The 22,343-nt window shown below is 35.4% G+C and overlaps 3 protein-coding genes across 3 annotated transcripts; 1 reads left to right on the forward strand and 2 right to left on the reverse strand.

Moving 5' to 3' along the window:
- Positions 1–1,446: 1,446 nt before the first annotated feature.
- Positions 1,447–4,159, forward strand: LOC132170824 (uncharacterized). The gene is made up of 3 exons (XM_059581941.1): positions 1,447–1,751; positions 2,120–2,241; positions 3,639–4,159. Exons 1-3 carry the CDS (start codon positions 1,517–1,519, stop codon positions 3,801–3,803), a joined length of 522 nt encoding a protein of 173 aa, XP_059437924.1. The 5' UTR covers positions 1,447–1,516; the 3' UTR covers positions 3,804–4,159.
- A 1,930-nt stretch (positions 4,160–6,089) lies between these two features.
- LOC132172984 (3-epi-6-deoxocathasterone 23-monooxygenase CYP90C1) lies at positions 6,090–11,651 on the reverse strand. The gene is made up of 9 exons (XM_059584549.1): positions 11,210–11,651; positions 9,686–10,010; positions 9,442–9,591; positions 9,084–9,362; positions 7,591–7,680; positions 7,342–7,420; positions 7,154–7,260; positions 6,842–6,969; positions 6,090–6,521 (listed from the first exon to the last, which is right to left on the reverse strand). The coding sequence occupies exons 1-9, from the start codon at positions 11,410–11,412 to the stop codon at positions 6,428–6,430; spliced, it is 1,455 nt and encodes a 484-aa protein (XP_059440532.1). The 5' UTR covers positions 11,413–11,651; the 3' UTR covers positions 6,090–6,427.
- Positions 11,652–17,431: 5,780 nt separating this feature from the next.
- LOC132172675 (CDK5RAP1-like protein) lies at positions 17,432–21,485 on the reverse strand. The gene is made up of 3 exons (XM_059584217.1): positions 21,179–21,485; positions 19,256–20,313; positions 17,432–18,397 (listed from the first exon to the last, which is right to left on the reverse strand). Exons 1-3 carry the CDS (start codon positions 21,463–21,465, stop codon positions 17,886–17,888), a joined length of 1,857 nt encoding a protein of 618 aa, XP_059440200.1. The 5' UTR covers positions 21,466–21,485; the 3' UTR covers positions 17,432–17,885.
- Positions 21,486–22,343: the final 858 nt, after the last annotated feature.

Here is a 22,343-nt window from a genome sequence, read left to right on the forward strand (position 1 = left end):
TGACAAACAGGCAAAGCAACAAAAACAATACACCAACATACACAGCAAAAGACAAACAAAAAGGAAATGAAATAAAACAACCATAAACGAAATAAAAAAACAGTCGGAGAGAACCGAAATCAAACCACATCCGGAAAGACGGATCTAGTGCAAAAGGTGTGACGGGCACTGGCGGATTCGGGTAGCAAGGTGGTGGAGCACGTATCGAGGTGGACCAGGCGATAGGCGATCGATTGGGCAAGACACGAACTGGAGCCAAACCCGACCCAACAACAGGCGCGGCGAATGGAGAAGGGTAGAAGATCGGCCTCAAAAATATCGTAAAATCATAAAAAGGGCGGAAAGAGAGGAATAGGAAGAAAACACCCAAAGAGAAAGGGACGTCAAGTAAATAGGCTAGCTCTAGAGCGGAGGGAGAAGAAGATGAGGGGGAGAACAGAGGTTCTCCCTCTCCAACGACGCTCTTTACTAGAGATAAAACCCTTAAAGACTAGATGTTGGATGAAAAATAACTCAAACATTAAATTTTTAAAAAGGAAAAAAAATTTCGTCAGGAAGAAATTCCTATAATCCAGTATTAAATTGACGTTGTCCTTGGAACATGTGATTTTCACGTGCATTTAAAGTTTAGAGGAAATTTTTGTCATTTTTAAAATATTTAACCCTAAATTTTTATAGATTTAATGATTGTCACCCTAGAATGTAATTTATTGAGAAAAAATAAAATAAGAAAAAGATTAAGAATCATATAAACACGATTAATAGTGAAATTATAAAATCTAAACTATTTAGATAAAGATAATAAATAATAAAAATTTAAAGAGAGCTTGAAAATGGTTGAAGCGTTACTTACTTAAATGAAGATGGGCGGAGTTGAGGCCCACGTGCCTTCTCAACATTTTCATACTCTTTAGGTAAGAGCCTTTCTAGCTTTCAAAAAGCTCTCGTATAATAGTTGAGCCTGGTTGGGCCTAACCCATCACACAAGCTCAATATTCCAGATAAAAGTACAGTATATTTAGTTTGATCAAACATGATATAAATAATTAAATAGTTTGCTGATATTTCGCTTTTCATCCAAAAAAAAAAAATTTGGATTTGATTCTAAATGCTATATATCTTATTTTTATCTCATAATTATTTAATAATATTGACGTATCAGCTCCAATCAAGCTTTTGATATATTTTTTTTAATAAGAACTAATCGAACCATTGGCTAGAATTATATAAATATTACGGGATAATTATAAATAAAAATGTAATTTTTAACTAAAATTAATTGAGTGTGAAATATAAAAACAAAGTAACAGAAGAAAATGGGCTTGTGGCACTGGGAAAGTTAGTCCAAAAGCAAGGGAAGAGTACCAATATTTGCCATTTTGGGCTTTGTAACATCGGCCCACATTCGAGCCCTCTGGCACCAATTCTCTGTCCCTCCATCTCCGAGGTTTACTGGGTTCCTTTCAGTACAGCTTCTTTCGCAGCCATTGGAACCAGAGCAGAAAAAGAGACAGAGATGGGATTTGCAGCTCTAAGGACTCTAATTCGACCCCTCTCAAGAACCCTAATATCTCGCACTTCCACTCACCCCGCTACGACGCCGTTTCCCGCCACTCTCACATCCCCAATTCACCGCCGAGCCCCGTGGTTTCTGATCACGAACCATTTCCACAGCTTGACGGACACTCGGTTCCCGAAGAGACGGCCCACCGAAAAGCCTCGCCGCAAAAGAGTCAGCTTGAAACCCCCAGGTTCCTCATTTTCCCCTTAAGAAAAACTACTATTTATTTTTATTTTCTGTTTCTTATTCTCAGCAACCAAACAGGGAAAATGCTCGTTTTTCGTGAAATTTTTTTTGGTGCTCTTTTTTGTTCGTTATATATATATGCTTTGCAATTCATGACTGGTGCGTGCGGTCATGTGAAGTTAGGGTTTTTGGAGAAAGAGTTTAGCGATTTAGTTGCATTTGGTGGATGTGGTTTAGAATTCACATAAAAAATTGGTTTACATTTGGTGGATGTGATTTAGGATTCCCAGGCAAAATTGGTTTGCATTTGGTGGACTTTTCATTTAGAATTCAAAGCCAAAACTGCTTACTGTGATTAGTTGAAGAATGCAGGGCCGTATGCTTGGGTTCAGTACACACCAGGCGAGCGGATACCTCCGAGTAGTCCCAATGAAGGCAGTGTGAAAGGAAGGAACGAGAGAAAGCGCATGAGGCAGCGCCGCGCGTTCATACTGGTGTGTGTTTTGCAAACGCTCTTAAGAAAGTTGTCTTTTCCTTTTTAATGCTTTTGGGAATCTCTTCATGTTGTTTTTGCTTTTACTTTTTCGTTCGATGCTCGATTGGTTTTGGCTAAACTATTTGAGTGCATCACCTAGGGATGTTCAGTTTTGGGCTGATGCGAATAACTGATTTGATTGGAGAAGAACTCTCTTATGCTCTAAAATACTGCATTATCAATATATGTTGCAGTGATGGTATCGAATTTTCTACTCATTACTCTTGATCCTTGTTGGGCATGTTGATGCGATAGCAGCTTGAAAGTGTTATTGATAATCTAAGTGCTCAAAAGTATAATTTATAACTAGCATTTTTGAATGGAGACAGTGTACCATCATGGAACTACTTTAACCTATATTGTGGGGAGCTGGGAATCGGCCAATGTTTGACACATCTACTAAATGTGGACTTCTGACTCTCTGTAAATGCTTAGCTTCTCTTGTTTAGCTCTTCTCTCTTAATTTTTATTTTTTATTTTTTATTTTTTATTTTTTGTGTAAAAGGAACGTAATTGTATGCATATTATCCTAACTTATATATCATTACTAATTGGTGAGGTTCCTAAGACCACTGTCTATAACAAGCTTTCTGACCAAAAGGTTTTCTTTATAGATGTGTAAGTGTGACCTCTGGCCTAGCTTTATCCTTTTTGTTAGTAGATCAGTAGTAATGTTCACAGGTTGAGTGGTGTTATCAGTTCTTGAGCTTTATTATGGATCATTATATTCAATCCGACTGTTGCTTGATCCACATAAAAAAGGACAGCATTAAAAGATCCAATTGAATCATTTCACACATTAGATAGGACATGTTATAAAAACTGGAGATTATCTCAGTGTTTATAAAACTTATTTTCAGTTCTTCCTAGATTTATATTTCTATTGACAAGTTTGTTTGCAATATTTGTGCGGATGCATTTTGAGCCTGCATTGTGCTATATGTATTATAAAATGAAAGATATCAGATTTCTTGTTCTTTGGTTGTGTATGTTTTAATTGTGTTGATTCCTTGAAAATATTACCATTCATGTGTGACGGATGAAATAATTTTGGAAGCCGGAGAGGTGGTTTATAATGTGTTATCATTGGATGCCACTTATACCCTATATCACACATTGCTGTTGGACCTTTAATCTGCTGGAGACATCCATATTGAGATATATACCCTCTTTATATTTAGTTTTTATTTATTCTTTTTCATGAAAGGTTAGTTTATGCTTTGAGGCTTTTATCCTCTGGCCCATTTGCGCAAGTCACCTGAATAGACAGGTTTTTGTGTTGAAGTTGAATGCAAATTACTACCTTGTATAGTTGATTGCTTTCTTGAGTGGAACCTGGATTTTGGGCATGTGCAGGCAGAAAAAAAGAAACGGCAGGCTCAGTTGCGGGAGGCTAATAGGAAGAAGATCATTAAGAGGGTAGAGCGGAAAATGGCTGCTGTGGCAAGGGACAGAGAGTGGGCTCAAAGACTTACTGAGCTGCAGCAGCTTGAGGAAGAGAAGAAAAAATCCACGGCTTAACATTCATTCGTGCTTGACTTCAAATGCAGATGATGTGGCCGCTTTTTGGCTTTTTGCCCATTCTGGAGCGATCATTCAAACTAGTTTCTTTAAGCACCTATATTGTTCTGTCCTATCTGTTAGATAGGTGAGCCTGTGGTTTAGTTTGTCAGCATTTAGCCTTCCTAACATATACAGAGGTGTGCTGTTTTGCACATTGTTCAATTGTAGACTGGCAGTGTGTGCTGGGCCTGAGTTTTGAAAGTAGATAGAGATTGTGCAACTCTATTGGCTGTCCTCCCCAGCCCACTCTCCCTACCTTTCTTGAATTAATGTCTTCTTGGGGCCATGACATCCTGATTGGCTTGTTCTCTTCACTAGGGCTTATCATTTGGTCGGCCCAAACCAAACCTGCCGACTCGAACTGATGGGGTTTTGATCGGGTAAACCGGCTACCTGTCTGTCGGTCCGATAGGAATGGGTCGGGGGCCAGGTTTGGGGTGCCGATGCTTTGATATTAAATTATTAAATTTTTTCACCTGGAGTTTACGATTTCTCACGAGTAATGAATGCATCTGCAATGCTATAGCAAAGGCGGTATATTTGAGCTCCTCTTACACGTTTTAATACATGTTAGTGGCTAACTATATAACCAAATTTATTTAACTTGGCCAATCATTTATTTTCGTCTTCTATAAGTGGTAGCACCCAAGCCGCACGTAACCATGCTGATGCACATAAATTTTACTCGGACCGACCAATGTAGTAAATGCGGATCTAAATTTAGACCCAAAGGCAAGCTTTCTAATTTGCATTCTGGCTGGGAAATTTGCCAGCCTCTGCTCATAAAGTCATATCTTCTGAAGTCAGATAGGGAAAAGAAAAAAGAACACACAAGTGTCTTTTCCATTTCTAATCCTAATGTTCAGAGTCTTACTTCTTGACAATGAGCAACAGCTGATGAATGTTAGTGATGATGGGAGGCACAAAGCCAATAGGTAAAGAGATGACCTTTGTTGATAGCGAAGATAGTCAACAGAGAGTCACCTTCAAGGAGAGCATTCATGAAAGGCTGCCAATTGAGCAGCTAGAAGAGTTGACTAGGCCTCCCCAAGGACCCCAACTGAAGCTTCTACAGGGGGAATAGCCACATCAAAATTAGCCTTGTACGACTCACATGGATAAAGCAAGGTGTGTGGTCATAGACTCACTAGTGCATTTGGTGAAAGGGTGGTCGGTTATCCTGCCAGCTGGTTGAAATATATATATATATATATATATATATATATATATAATTTTTTGTCTTGAAAATATTTTAAAATAGAAGGTTTTAAAGAACATTGAATAAAGAGAGTTTCACATTAAAAAAAAGAGGAAATATAATTGGTATTTATAAGGCCCAACAAACTTTTAAGCTTTTATAAATGTTTGGGTGTGTACACTTGTGTCTATACTCTAGTCAGACGTGTGCAGCCTAAGTTGTAGGGCGCTAGTAACGCTTTATAGTGCCTTGATGGTGCACTTGGAGCTCAAAGTGATTTGATCATAACCATTCATTTTTGGATGGCCAGGATCATTCGATCTAATGCAATAATAAAAAATTAGAGTGTGAGTTTAGTTTCGTCTGTTTAAAACACAACTAAACTACATAAGTTTTATAGGATTCATTGTATTCTAAAGAAATATTTGTTGCTACCCATGTACATACCATTTTTAGTGAGCAAATAATTTCTTAAATAATGTGACATTCTAATACACGTTAACAGCAATTTCGATTTTCTGTTTTCATTATTTTTCCAAGACTTGTAGCCTTAGTTTGAGTGATAAGCAAGAGCAATTTTGATTTTCTGTTTTCATTATTTTTCTAAGAATTGTAGCCTTAGTTTGAGTGATAAGCTGGTCCATATCTGCTTGAATCTTGTTCATCACAAAGGAAATGGAAGGAGGATGGAAAAGGAGGGTGGATAGGGGAAGGTAAGGCTTAAGCAAAGAGGTTTGTTCAGGTTTAGGATATGAGCATCTCAATTTCAATCAATATTTCACATATTACATATCTAACCGTATACATCACATATTACCGTGTGGTGAATATATTGCTAAATCCTTAAACGTGCCACCATGTACATGGTTAGATGTAACAAAATAAAATTTAAAACATGAAATGACTCAGGATCATCATGTGGATCCTTGCCCCTTAATAAAAACATGAAAAAGAAAGTAATTAGGGGGTACGGGACTTGTACTAGGGCTCCACAAACCTAATGTTATTTAGTCCAGCACATGCATGCAATGGAAGGAGAAGCATGATGGCCCATGTAACCGCCAAAATGTTATTATCGAATCAAACAGAAAATTTAATAGTTCGAGACTAACATTTGAAAGTTTAGATTAAATATTTCCCCACTTGCATTTGCTCTAAGGACGGGGACACTGGCCCAAACAACCCGTCCTGCCATGAACATGGATAGTGACACCAGAGCTAACACAATTATAGAGTCCTATTTGATGGGGGAGGCACCCTCGTGGGTCTGTCTAATTGTATTTATCCATTTCAAGGTTTAAGATACATCATCAAAGATGTTCTGGGCTTACTCCACACGTTAATTTTCATTCTTTATTAGCAGTTGCAGCAAAATTAGAGTCTTTTAAGTAGAACTTATGGGGGTGACCCTGATGGGGAGCTTTCTCTTCATCTTGACTGTTGGAAAGTGGACTATGTCATCCTGTTGAGCTACCCACCTGCACAAGGAGAAGAAAACAAAAAAGAAAAACACAAACCTCCATCAATTATTGACTGTTTTTAGCCCCCACAATTTCCCACAAAACTATCTTCTTTCGGACTACGTTAAAAAGGGAAAAAAAAGGGGTGTGAAACTTACCGATAAAAAAAAACGCACGGTTTTAAAGACTAAACCAACAATTTTATCTAACTTCAAATATGGCGTTTAGAAATCACTAAACCAAACCGACATATTGCTTGTTCTGACAAAGATTTCAATTTCTTTTATTTTAATGCCATTGTCTTGTAGGTGTGCAAGATTTGGTGTGGGCAAAATTACCTGTAACTAGTGACAAGATGATGAAGAAATATTGAGAGCTCAAGCCTGGAAAGTTCCAATCCGGGGCATAGCCTCTGACCACCACCGAATGGTGTTAAGCAGCTGTTGTTAACGGCAGCTCCTATTTTCTGAAAACAAAAGAAATCATATACAATTAGAGACCAAGAGGCCAGAAAGAAGATGCTATGCCAACTAATCTGACAGAGACAAAGTTCAAACTCAGAACATTTGCTGTAATATTATATTAAATTACCAAAAACTTTGACTTGATTTAATTATTTAATTAATATTCTAGCATTATTTAATTCTTACCTCCCATCTCCATGGATCAAACTGATGTGGGTTTTCGTAGTTGTCTTCATCCATGTGAACAGAAATGAAAGATGCCAACACACACCATCCTTGAGGTATCGAATAACCTGCAATTGTACTACAAAGTATATAAAAAATGACCTACAAAGTCGAAGAGAAAATTGCTATATATTCTCTACAAAACTGACCTTTGATTTCTACATCTTTGAGTGCTTTTCTCCAGACCCCGTTGATGATATTTGCCATTCTAAGAGTTTCACTAATCACCTTTAGATGAAGAACAAGAATAACACGGTCTGATGTATTAGTAATATATATTTCTGGTTTTTTATTTTTTATTTTTTACTTAAAAGTAGCTTAAATTTCATATATAATGCTGTATATATTAATAGATCATATCGGTTCCCTCTCTTTCTAACTTTTTGAGCTAGACTCACATTTTGAGTAAACTGCAAGGACATGTAGTCAGTCCAACCATAATCATCACAGGAATCTGTCTTCCTCTTCTTCAATTCCATGTTCTCCTCCTGCATGATAACGTAAACCCATTAAAACCAAATGCCTAGAAAATGATAAAGTTTTCCTTCAAACTAAATATTCTTAGAACAGATGCCAATTTAATACAGAGCGGGAGGAATCTCCTCCAACCCATTTTCAAGAAAAACCCTAGACACCTAAAAAGGCTAGGGTACACTAATGTACAGATAAACCCTAGACGCCTAAAAAGGCTAAAATGTATAGAGCTACACCCTAGACAGCTAAAATGGTCCCTCAGCCTCAGGCAGCAGATAAGTCATTAGTGGAGACTTGAACCAAGGCCTCCCAACTTGAAGGTAGTAGACCCTTAACCAGAACATTGTCATGGTTTCACTCAGAAGCAAAATAATTTAAATATGTTGGATTTTTTTTTTTTTTTTCTTTCTGAGCATATGTTGGGAGTTAATAAATATGTTTCACCAACAAAAATTTAACCACTCATGCACATTTGATTAGTTAACCTACATAAAAATATTGTCCTTTTTTAATTAGAATACAGTTCACTTGAATTCATCACTATCAACTATTTAAGGATAAATTTATGTTTCAATTAATTACAGATTAATCCTATTCTCATAAGAGAAACTATTTCTTCTTAAATTACAGGGCTAATATTTGGGTTATAACTTATAAGATAGTACCGTGACCATATCATATCAACTGACGTGACGCTTAATTGCTTATATAGTTTTTGCCACCTTACCAACTTAACAATTAAAATTTTTAAATTGATGGTGTAAGAGTTGGTCGATTAAGATAAAGGAGAAATTATAGATACTATAATTCTATTTAATATTTATCATTGGATTAATCTTTCTTAAATAGAAAAAAAAAAATCTAATAATTGATTTGGAGTGCCATTATTGGACAATTATAGAATAAATAAATTAATTAAAGTAAAATTGGTACTATTAACATTTTCCCAAAGTATGCCCAACCAAGCATTCTCCTTGAAGAATTCTCAACAGATGTTGCAAGCGTTAGCGGACTACGGAGTGATATTTAAAAAAAAACAAAAGTCCAATGTGAATTTACTGAACACCGACAATATGACAGCTAGTGGTCGCAATGCGCACAGACACGAAGTTAATTAGGTGGTCCTGACCTGACAGCCGTTCAATCAAAATCATACGGCTACCATACGTCCACTCCATTCTTTAACTCCACGTGACCCTCACACGTACTCTCCGTCTCACTCGTGTGCTTGTGCTTGTGCTCGTGCTCGTGCTCGTGCTCGTGCTTTTAGCAAAATGTCAAACACTTTTAACAACATATCTTGAAGTGGACATCTCGGGACCCATCGATGTACGAACTCAGAAATAATCCCAACCGTTGATAATAATCGAAGTCAATGTAAAAAAAGCCACATATTCGAATCTATTATGTTACGTACCATTAACTTTTCTAGAGCGACGGGGCAGTCACTGAGGAATTTGACAGCTAGGGTCATGGCCGTGGGCATGGTTTCCTCTCCGGGTATCATCATTTCTACGATATTCCCACTGATGAAATCGGACGGCAGACGTTGCGTATCGCTTGAATCACCAGTACAACTCTCCCGTAACAGCACGTCCAATGCGTCAATTATCGGACCCTTCTCGTCTGTATTTTTCAGAGCTATTTTTCTCTCCTCCACCATCTTCTCCACCATCTTCAACATCCTCTCCTTAGCCTACATGCACCACCATGAAAAACTAAACCCTAACAAACCACGACAAAACATAGAAGAGCTAGCTGCTTCGTTAAATTACCTTAAGAGATTTATATAGTCGTGTTCCAGGGAGCTTAATAGGTAAACAAATCAACCCTTTGATGAATTCTTCAAATTCTCTTTTCAAAAAGTTCAAATCTTCACCTGGACCAACGCTCATCAGTGATTTAACCAATACTTCAAACGTTATCTGCGACACCCAGAAGCCAAAAACTTCATGAGATCAGTTGGAGAGAGAGAAAAAAAAGAAATTATTGTGTTTAAGGGGAAGTCCGGAGAGAGACCTTTTTGGTTTCATCTTGGACGTATATTTGGTGCATGTCCTTCCAAGTAGAAAGGGAAAGTTTGACAGAGTTTTCAATGACTTTGGTGATCCGGGCTTTGTGTTGTGGGGATCTGAGGAAACCTCCGATCAGTGCGTGGACTCTCTTGTGAAGATTTCCGTTGATTTGGAGTATGGAATTTTTTCCAAATAGTTCTGTAATGGATTTGGGATATGCAGGGACAAAAGTGTTGCCATGGTTGTGTAGGATCACCTTGTTTACGTCCGGATCCGTGGAAATTATGATGGGTGTTCCCAATATGTGTGTTTTGAACACCTTCCCGTACCTGTTTCAGAGAAGAAGAAGAAGGAAGTTGCTTTCATTAATTACTTCTAAAGCAAAGGAAATGGTTACTTCAGTTCATTGGGAGCCTGAAAATCTACGGATAATAGCCTCTGCTTACTGCCTGCACAAGCAAATAAGGCCTATGCCCCCTAGAGGTCTAGTTACTGCAGAGGAGCAGGCTTTTTCTTTCTTTTACTTCTTTGGTTTGCTATGCTCCCAGTTTTTTTTTTTTTTTTTAAAAAAAAAAGTAAGCATTACTCTTATGTTTATGGTAAGATTAATGTTATTTAGTAAAAAAAATTAATTTTTTATGTCAGTCTACTAAATTATGTTCTTTATATTTAAGATTTAATTTATAAAACACCATCCTGTTCCTAACTTTTCCTAAGTTTTTTAATGGTAAGTTCACATATTTTAAACGTGCCATCTCTTTTTTTTTTTTTTTTTTGTTGCTTGATATATAATTACGAGCGAGAAAATGTGATCTTAGATAAAGCTTACATTATTTATCTCTTTTTTTTTTTCTTGAGTATATATAACTTTTCAAACAAATAGTAGCCAAGTTTGCTTGTACAGCCAATTCAATCCTATTTTGGTGGAATTTCTAAGCAGTAAGACGGTTAGGTTTGTTAAAATTTCAAACATCCTTAAATGGAAAACACTCCTAAAAATACGAAAAACAGTTTTCACTCGCCTCCTAAAAATATAAAAACATCTTTTGCTTTTACATACAACGGTTTTATAAATCAAAAAAAAAAATTCCCAAAACACATCGACAAACATTTCCGTAACAAGTTTTTTTTTTACAGCAACTGATCATGCATGGTCTTATGATGAGACAAGACGATAAATTCAATCACCCAAATCCAGGCTGTTGACTAATTAATGCCTCAAGTGGCATGATTTTTAATACTTTGTAGAAGTTCCCAGTGAAGCAATATTCCTGTATGAAATTCATGCATAATATAATATAATATACTCCTAAGAAAAATTCAAGCATCATGGAAGTGCTGCTTGAGACTACAAGCCTTTGTTGTGTTCGTACTATTTATGTGACGAAAATGTTTTGAAAAAACAACAACATAAATAGAACTGAAGCCAGAATTTGAAATTGATTTAAAAAAAAAAAAAAAAAGAAAAAAAAGAAAAGAAAAAGGGGGACCAATTGAAGTCAGAAGAGAAGAGAGAAAAAAGCTTTACAGAGATTTGCGTTTGTCCATGAAGCTGACAGGTCGGCTGGTGTAGCCACAAGCAATGAAGTCAAGAGTTTCTCCGATGAAAGGCCAACCTAGGCTCCCTCTTGGAACCCCACTCTTCTTTTCTATCTTCTTCTTCTCCTTCAACCAACACCATCCCACAACAACACCTATCAAAACCCAACATCCAACAACCCAGTTGTCCATGATTCTTTGGCTCGCTGAAACCTCCCTTCTCCTTTCCTTCAGTTTCTGAAGAACTTGCTCTGAAACCCTACTTCTACACCCTGCAAGTTTTTTGAGGTAAACCAAGACATGTTACTCCATGCAGCTCGATTTTACAGCTTTGTCTTTGACAGGGAGAGCCACAGAGAGAGAGAGAGAGAGAGAGAGAGAGATGGAGAGAGAGGCTGACAAAGAAGAAGAAGTTGTTTGTCCGTGTGAGATAATTGAACGATATGGGGATAGACATCTTAAGTGGCAGATCCGGAAGATCTAGGGCTCGCAACAATCATTAAATGAGGTGGCCATATTGGGTGCACCTAATGCGCCACGCTTGCGAATTTTGTCTTCACTTCATTTAGATAGGTATTGCCCGGAGTACTCTAGCATGTCCGACCCGATCCACCAAAGTTGTTTATTTAACTTATATTTTTAATATATGAGTTAATTTCGATTCGTGCTTACCACTAACTTTAATAGTTTGTTTAAATTTGGTTTATTTACTTTTCCAACGATGAGCTTGTTCACGAGTTACTCATTTAATTAATTTATTTTTTATATAATTTTTTTTTTGTCAATTATTAAGATTTTATCAATTGGAATTTGGGTGAATTAAACAAATTAACTTGAATCTTAATAATCCAATCTTGAATTTGTGTATGTTTTATAGTATGCATATAAATTCAGTATATGGGTGTGCACACGCATATTCATACATACACACAAATACACTCATGTACACACAAAACACTCATATATATATCTATATCAATATTCACAATAACAATAATTTTAAGCTATATTATCTATCATGTTAGAAAGATAAATCTTGTTTACTTAAGATGTTTTAATTACAAGACTAAAATAATACAATAAAAAAATAATAAAAATGAACTTATACAATTTTATGCAAGCTTATACGAGTTAAACCGAATTTATACGAGTATAGCTTAATTAGTAATCGAGCATGATTTTGTGTCAATCATCAGCTCGTTTATTAAACAAACTAAATTTCAGTCAAATTTATTTGAGAGGGTTGTTGAACATTCTTGTTTGTTTACATCCCTCTATATCATAATTCATTCTTGAAGATAGAGAATGATATTTATAGAAAGTCATAAATTGACGGGGATCCCTTCATTCCAAGTAAAAAAGACGACGAACTGTTTTATAGTCTATTACTAAACTTTATAAAAGAAAGGTTAAAAATTACACTTTTATTATATTTTCTTCATATTTTGCTAATGCGGCATTGCAAATTATATATGGTTTTTTTTTTTCAAAAAGAAAAAAAAGAAAAAAATGATTGGTAGTGTTTACATCAATAGAGTGAGATAAGATTGTAATGCATAGCATTACTCATTTTACAAATAATAAGGTATATGTTGTTACATATCGAATTTTTAGTTCCAATAAAATGGAGATGACCTTATTCGAACAAATGATGATATTGAATTTCCTTTTTAAGAAGATTGAGGTGTTGAGATTTATTGTTTTGGATTTTAATTTAGAGCTTCTATATCAGTTAATATTGTGTGTTTTAAGTTGTTAACATTTAATAAAAAATAAGGATTAACATAAAAAAATTATTTAAAATACGTCACATCAACTATTATGAAATGTGTATAATAAATGAGTATGACCATCTAGTAGCATTAACTTTAATAGCATAATGGTTGGATATTAATATTTAATATGATGCACATGTAATTACTATAAATTAGTTTCAATTCAGACTGATTCATCTAATGCCATGTTATATTATTAGAGAATGAAGGGATTTAAAACCCATATAAAAATAAAAAAATTAGTTTGACATTTCAACACGGATGTACAACATGCATTAAATAAGAATCTCTTTATATATAAATAATGCATGTTGTACATCCGTGTTGAAATGTCAAACTAATTTTTTTTTTTTTTTTATATGGGTTTTAAATCCCTTCTATTCTCTAATAATATAACATGGCATTAGAATGAATAAATTATATATATATATATATATATATATATATATATATATATATATATATATATTGATAACTTCTAGTTGATTAAGATTATAAAGTGGAGCTAGAATAAGTTCCATCAACAATCAAAAGATATAGCTAATTGATCCATTAAAACAATATTATTAATACAATTTAGAGTTTGATCCCTTCATATTTTATTACTGACATTTGTGGCGGCCGCTTTCGCAAGCCGGTGTACTACTTCGTTCAACTCACGGTTAATATGAACAACATTCTATCCTGATAGTGAGTGTAAGATGCGCCTTGTGTCCTCTACTAAATGGCTGAAACAACTCAAAATGCTCGTTGATGAATTGACGTCCTCCGCAATCTGTTTCGCATCTCCCCCTCTATGGTTAAGTATTGCAATCCCAATTGTTTCCCAAAACTAGCTGCATGGTAAGCCACAAGAGCTTCCCCTTATGAAGGCTCGAAATTTCCAATTTTAGTCTTACTCATAACTGCCACAACCCGTCCTTTCTCATCTCGGATTACAACACCAATTCTCACTCTTCCATGTAAATTATTTATAGCCACATTACAATTCACCTTATGCCAACCTTGAGTAGGATAATAGGATAATGAATAATGGATGCACGTGTAATTATTGTAAATAAGTCAGAGTCTAAAGTCAAATTCATCCCTCTAATATCATGTTATAGAGTACTGATCCACAGCACACGGCGTGCCACGCACGCCTATGCAAAATTTTTTTATATTTTCTTTTACAATTAAAAAAAAAAAATTTGCACACGGCGTGCCACTGTTTTACTTCACCCCGTGTTATATTATTAGAGATTCAAACGATTTAACCCCATTAAAAATGAACAAATAATTTTTATTTAATATTTTAACATAAATAAGGTACGTTGACGTTAAAGATCTAAACTAACTATATATAATTAAAATGAAAATCTTAATTCAAGGAATCAAGAGTGTTTGAGATTTCAACACGGATCACAACATTAATTAAAGGACAAAGTTTTCCTCTAAATTGGGTTGGAGGAATTTCCTTCAAACTAATTTATAAAAGTAACATTTGTTCATTTTTTTAATAACATGTGAGATGCACATGAGTTTTTAATAAAATTTATTCAAACTTTGTTATTGCTATTAAAAAAACATATCCATCTCATATGTTAAGGGACACATATCATTTTTATAAACTAAGTTGAAAAAAATTTCTCAAACCCAATTTGATGAAAAACTTTGTCCTTAATTAAATAAGATTTTTTCTGTTCTTTATAACATAGTAATCAAAATGAGATTGCTTCGCTTATATAAAACACCTTAAGCAATTCAAAACGCTACTTAAATTACACAAACTATACAAATAAATCAACGTTCATTCTATAAAAATATCTAGAAGAATCATTTACCAAATTAATATCTATCATTTTATACATATAAATATCACATGCTTTTCAATATTTTTTTTTAAATGTATTCTAAAGACAAATGCAAATGCGTTTTTGACAAGGTTCGATTTGAAAGCAAATAACAAAAATGATGTATTTGTTTTAAAATACATTTTTTAAAATTTAGTCATAAAATAATAATAAGAAAAAAAAACTAGGAGTTAATAATTTTTACATATTTTTTTACAAATTTAGTATATCATAGATTTGTGAAGTTTATTGTTAACTTAAATTGAGATTTTTTATAATTTTTTAAAAATTTGAGATTTTCAAATTTATAAATTTCATCCATTTATTTTATTTAAGCGCATAAAATAAGTTACGTTTTAACAAAAATATTCATTTACTATAACTAACTAAATATTATTCAATTCATTTTTATCAAAGATCTTATTTCAAAATTTAATAAGCCATAATTTTTTATTAAATATTAAAATATAATTTATTTTAAACGCTTAAATACTATGAAGCGCTAAATGATCGAAATTCGAAGAGTCCAAGTCATGAAAGCCGCTGTTTGGCACGCATGCTTGCAGAGAAGGATGTACGAACTACGAAGAGTCCCCCATTCAGCATTGGGCGGAGAGATGGCGCCGAAGTTGTCAGTTGTCAGTCGGCCTGGCTTTCTTCTACCACTCAGTCTTCTTGGGACAGACCAAACCCTCGTCTTGTCTTGTCTTGTCTTCATCATTCTGCAGTAATATCAGTCTCCACCACCACCGGCACCTTACCAATCTTTTGACGAAAACTAGTTTGACCCAACAACTGTTTTCGTGTGATTTTTTTCTGGGCATAAATCGAGTGGATGGCTTCCATGTCCATCTGCACCTTACCAATCTTTTGACGAAAACTAGTTTGACCCAACAACTGTTTTCGTGTGATTTTTTTCTGGGCATAAATCGAGTGGATGGCTTCCATGTCCATCTGCACTACCAATTAGTGGCCCTTCTATACATGCTGAAATGGCTGTGGTTAATGCAGTATGGGCCATACAAACTGAGCATCATGATGATGATGATGATGAAGAAGGGATGATCATGCGATAGTAGGGAGAACTGCAGATAGCGACACATTCTATGATTGATTCATTGATGATGATGTTCCAATTACACCATCGGTTGTTGGGTCAAAGAAAGCAATCATTGGAAGGAGCATTGAGGAATGGATTGTGGACGGAAAGTTCAAAAGCAGATCACAACTGAGAGGCGTAGTTCAACTATCTCTCACGTTTGGTATGATGACCGTTTTCTGAGCACACTTGGGTTGGGTGGGGTAATATTTACTGCTCAAGTCCACAATTGTAAGCGCAGGAAAGAGATGCACCAGCATATGTGGATCAATTCTTATGTTTACCAACCAGGAAAAAAATAAATAAATAAAAAAGAGGAAGTGTTTTTTTTTTTTTAAATAATAATAAAACTTTTTAAGACATTCATGTCGGGCTTAGATAATTTGCTCAATATTTTAACTAAAAAATGTTTTTTTATTTTAACTATTTGTTTTTATAAAGCACCAACATTAATCTCTTTATTTTAGTAATCTATTATTACTATTCTATTTAAATATTATTTCGGAAGACTTTCTTTATTCTTTGACGTTAAAAATTTAAAAAATGCTTTGTTTTTTTAATTTTGTAAGCAAACAATCCTCATTAAATTTGAAGGACACTAACACTATAGTCTATAATAGCTTACCAAATATATTTCCAAATTATTGAGCCAAAAGCAACTATTTTTGCTCACACTTTAATATCTTGGCCGGCCAAAATAACATTTGCCAACTGAATGAGAATATCTTAGACCATTCACATCCCGTTCAACTAATTTGCTCTCTAGTTTAGCTAAAAAGTAAAAACTCATATTTTTTATTTTAGCTACCTATTTTTTCAAAGCATTTATAGTTGGCTATCTGTTCTAATTATCAACTTTCATTATTTTATTTAAATATTAATTATGAAGGATTTTTTTTTATTATTCTTTATTGAGACGAGAGAGAATGTTAGAGAAAAAAAAAATGTTTTATTTTTACATTTGGTTAGTGAATAACGCTCACTAAATTTGGTGAGCACAATAACAGCTCACCAAATGTTTCTTCAAATTACAGCTGTTTTTACTCCAATTTTAACATCTTCCTTGTTATGTTAAAATTGGATTCTCATGCTTCTTCTTTGTTGATTCCTCCTCGTTATGTTTTGCTGTTGCTGCCACTGTTATCAGTGATTCAAATGGGGAAATCATTAAGGCTGCCACCAAGAGGTTAATTACTAGTGATGTGATGCAACCATTAGCGAAGCTTAAGCAACGTTATTGGCCGTCCACTATGCTGCTTCATGTGGAGTTCATTCATTGAATTTTACTTGATTTCTTTATCTTGTTGGAAAGTTTTCAGAGGGAAACAAATTTCCTCAAAATTTTAGAATGTTAACTTTAGAGCACATTATCTTATTAAATGAGCCGCTTTTCAATTTGTGGTTAAAAATATTCCCAATTGACAACTCATTCTCTCATTCATTTGGATCAAGACAATAAATAATCCTTGTAACCCTTTCATTCTTCAATTAGAAAAATAAATAAATGAGTGAACCTTTCAAACTCTATTAGAACAAAAATTGTTTACATTAGAAATTACATTGAAATGAAATAAATTACTAAATTCACATTGACGGAAACAAATGAAAGCCTAGAAGCAAAAAACTTTATGGAATGCAGATTGCAGTGGTCAACCTGCAAATGCTCTCCATCAGAGCTCTATTGACTGATATTTGAAAGTGAAATACAAAAAGGTATTGCACCTCTACACTATGTTGAAGTTGCAAGTCATTGGCGACAATTTGAGGCACAATCTTATATTGTGACTCTAACGCCCAAACCAATTTCATGGCAAGAGCAATTTAACACATCATTGTGATCCAATCAGATCTCAATTGCCCAGTAAGAAGCTGCTCGCCAATGCTGACCAAGAATAATCTAGCAAAATTTCATTTGAGGGAAAGGGAAGAGAGAATAGCACATCCAAAGCTGGAGAGATTTCAACTTCGGCTTTCACAAGCAACAGCTTCTTCACCCACATTGTTGTAAAATGAACTCAATTTAGTTATAGCAAGTGCCTCCCCAAAGAGTGATGCTCTGCTAGATTTCAAGATATGAACTTCCACATAATCACCGACTACAGGATTTCTTTTCCCATTAGTATCAGCATCCCAACATGCTACTGGCAGATTAACAAATGAAACTCTGTGACCTCTATCACTCTTGCCAATAAACTCTGTATCTGGAGCTCTCTTATTGGGCCCTTCAACCAGCACGAGTTGCACAGTTCCGACCTGGGAATCAAAACATTGACCTGTACTCTCACGGAAAGCCTCGATCAATTCAGTCAGTCGCCTCTGCTTGACTTCCTCAGGAACATCATCAGCGTAGTTTCTGTGGGCATGAGTTTTCTCCCTCATACTATAAGCAAACATGTATGCCATATCGTAACCAACAGCCTTAACGAGGCTTAGTGTGTCCGCATGCTCCTCCTCTGTTTCTCCACAGAAACCTGCAAAAAGGAATAAATTTATAAAGAGGGCAATCAAGTATGTGTCTTAAGTTTTACTTATCAAAAAAAAAAAGTATGTGTCTTAAGTTTTCACGAAGTGAAAGATAACAAAGAATTGTGTGTAGTGATTTCTGGCTGAGGGATGTCAATGCACCATTTGATACCTAAATAGCTTTTTTCTAAAAAGGTGATTAAAGCTACTTATCATGCTATTTCACAAGACGCAACAGGAATTCTCTCAATTCAAAAAGCATCACTTCAATACAAAGAAACCAAGGTAAAAGAAAAATTTAACCAGCAATGTCCCTGATAAGACAATGCATCAACGGTATGTTTATAGGATACAAGCATGAGACTGGGACGAGATTCCCTATGAATATGTCACTAATAAGAGCTCAGATACAGATCTATAACAAAAAAGTGTATGAACCGCCATGATAGCATAATATTGAAGTCTAAAATAAGAAGAGATAAGGAATTTGCAAGTGCATACGCTGATGATGAATAGATTAATGTTGGCAGCGTTAAGAAAATATCAAATTCTCACATGATTTGTAATCTGATCTCTCGCATTCTTTTGAAATAAGAAAATAGGAATCCATATGAAGTAGCTTCATCTCCAAGATGGCTGATATCACTTCATGTCTTATATTTTATCCCTAAAAAATCAACTGGGAGCAAGAGAAGGTAGGTCTAAAGTATTTTGAATGTAAATCCTTTAAAACATCAATCACATCTGAAATAATTCAATAATCAAACAATATACTTGCTGCTAACTCTTTCAACGCTATTGTACAACAACCCAAGTTTTCATGCGTAAAGAAGATTTAAAAATTATAAGAATCTGGTAAGGCTTACCACATATGAAATCACTGCTTATTCCCACATCTGGAATAATTCTTCGTATCTTTTGCACAAGTTCCAAGTATGCCTCTCGGGTATATCCCCGACGCATTCTTTCAAGTACTGTACTACTCCCAGTTTGTGCAGGTAAATGGATATATTTGCAAATATTATGTCTGTCTCGCATTAAATAGAGTAACTCATCAGGGTAATCTTTCGGATGTGGGGATGTATATCTAAACCGCATCTCTGGAAATTCTGTGGATAGTCGATCTAAGAGATCAGAAAAACGTAAACCCATTTTTTTGACCTTGCACATGCTGGAAAAGCCTTCACTAAGTGTCCAATTAATTCCTGGTTCAACTTCTTTTTCATCCCCAGATGCATCATTATAGCTGTTTACATTCTGGCCAAGAAGTGTTACCTCTTTCACGCCTTCTTTACAAAGCTCCCCCACCTCCTTCACTATTGATTCCACAGGGCGTGACCGCTCCCTGCCTCTAGTAAAAGGAACAATGCAAAATGAGCACATATTATTGCAACCCCTCATCACTGAAACAAAAGCAGTAACTGAATTTTTGGAGATTCGAACTGGACTAATATCAGCATAGGTCTCTTCAAGTGAAAGAAGCGTGTTGATCCCCTTTTGCCCGTAGTCTACCTCTTCTAACAATTGTGGCAAGTCTCTGTAAGCATCTGGTCCACAGACCACATCAACCATTTTGTCTGCGTCAAGTATCTTGTCCTTTAACCTCTCAGCCATACATCCCAAGACCACTACTTTTGGAGGGCGCACAGAGTTTGATCTTCCAATAGCGACATTACTCTTCCAGTGTCTCTTAAGAAACCAGAAGTAATTAAGCCTCTGCCACACCCTTTGTTCCGCATTGTCCCTGATAGCACAAGTGTTGATGAAAATGATCTCTGCACTCTCAGGAACATCAACCACGTCGCTATATCCAGCATTCTTCATGATAGATAGGACAATCTCCATATCATTGATATTCATTTGACATCCATAAGTCTCATGATAGATGCGCCCTCTCAAAGTTACTTCAGAAGCTGGTAATTGGCTAGACAGATAATTAAAGAAGAAAACACAGCGATATGAGATACAGTTGCATAATTTCAATCGTGCAGAAAGAACATCAGGCGCTTTGCATGTGAAAGTTCCCGAGTGGTCCTTACAGAAAATGGGGCAAACCAGGCCAAAGACAATAACATTAAGCAAAAACACGAGGGAAAAAATTAATGTCGATTCATATTTCATATAGCTGTTGTCTTTCTGAGAACTCTGGGATCTAATGGTGATATCTAAGACAGCAAAGGTGCGAGCGCTGGCATTTTAGGCCATATTATGTGTACTGGTACCAAGCACTGCTTTGCTCTCTCTCTCTCTCTCTCTCTCTCTAGATTTGCTTAACTCATTTTACTGCTTCAAAGTGCATTGTTTTAGTTTACCACAGAGTATCCTCGAGTGATCCCATAGATTTAGCCAAGCCAGAGCAGACCAATAATTGTTAACGTTATCCAAGTAAAATGGGATCAATAATAGTCCAAACACCAAATGGGCATTATTTCGAACATGATTTTTTGAAAGTCGCTTCACTCTCAGAAGCCACCAAGTATATAAAATGAAATTGTAAACAGAAGTTAGAGACAGGTGGCAGTAATTCAAACACACTTGTAGCTCAAGCTTGGGATTTTATTTATTTATTAAAACAAAAGCAAAACATCCACTAAAAACTCAGCTTAGCAATGCACACTGCACAGCATGTTGAGCAGATATATCATAAACACCGCCCTTAATCCAAAAACTTAAGCCCATGATTTTAGACATAATATATAATCAAATTCCATTACAATGCCCTAAATCAATAAATCTAATAATGCAACAAAAAAAGCTCAAAAATTCAAAACAAATAATATGCGACTCACTTGGGCTGGGCTTGGGAGGCGGTGAGAGCAGCTTGAGCGACGAAGTGGCGGAGGCTTGGGCCCTCCGGGACGGAGAGATGGGATTGGGAGAAGCTTCTGGAGGAGAGAGCGAGAGGAACTGCCATCCGGAGCGGCCGTGTCGCTCGGCGGTGGAAGCAACGGGAAGTCGAAGCCTGGGGCTTCGGTGGGGAGAGAAGTATGAGACCCATGCGGCATCGACTGTGGAGCCTCTTGAGGCGGATACAGCAGTGAGGGTGGCCGAGCACGGAGGATAACGACGACGCCATTGAAGCTTGTGTTTTGTGTGCAACCAGTCGATAAAAGCTTGGAATTGGATAGGGAATCGATGATGATAATGCTGGGCCAGTATGGGCCAAACGCGGGCCGGCCGATATGTTTTTTGAATTCAAGCCCGTTAGTGAGCATGTGAGGCAAATTGCTCCGATTTTAATTTTTAGGTATGATGTCCATTTAAAAAAACAAAAAAACAAAATTAGAAATCAAAAATCAAAAATCAAAAAAGATCAAAAAAGATTTTAGAAATAAAAATTTTATTTTTAGTTAATTTATTTCATAGAGGAACATATAATTTTTTTAAAATAATAATTTGAATGTAATTTCGCTCCCATATATCTTAACTACATTAAACTATGAATGGGTATTCGTGTTTGTGTGTTGGGTTTGAATCATACCAAAGCATGAGTATAAAATCATATAACTTAATTCTAACTCAATCTATTTAATTAACCATGTCAAACTCTTTAACCATAACTTTCTAATTTTGTCTCCAAAGATAGTTTAATTGGCTAGAAACCAAGCCTCATGAAACGAATGTTATTAGATTGAATCTTCTTCCCATTTTTCCACTCTTTGTGTGGACGTGTAAAAAAAAAACTTATAATTTTATATTAGGTTTGTGTCAGATTTGCGGATCATGTAAAAAATTGTTGTCGGGTTTGGATTGAGCCGAAGTATGAGTATAAGACTATATAGGTCAATCATAACCCGACTCGTTAATTAAACGAATCAGGCTCCTCAATCATAACCATTTTATTTTGTGTTACGTTCGTATCGAATTTTTGAATTGTGTAAAAAATTATAAACCTTACATTAAATTACTCATCTTATTCTAAGATGTTTTTTTTTTTTTTTGGTGAGTTTGTTC

Source organism: Corylus avellana, chromosome ca2, assembly GCF_901000735.1.
Source record: "Corylus avellana chromosome ca2, CavTom2PMs-1.0".
Classification (NCBI taxonomy): Eukaryota; Viridiplantae; Streptophyta; class Magnoliopsida; order Fagales; family Betulaceae; genus Corylus; species Corylus avellana.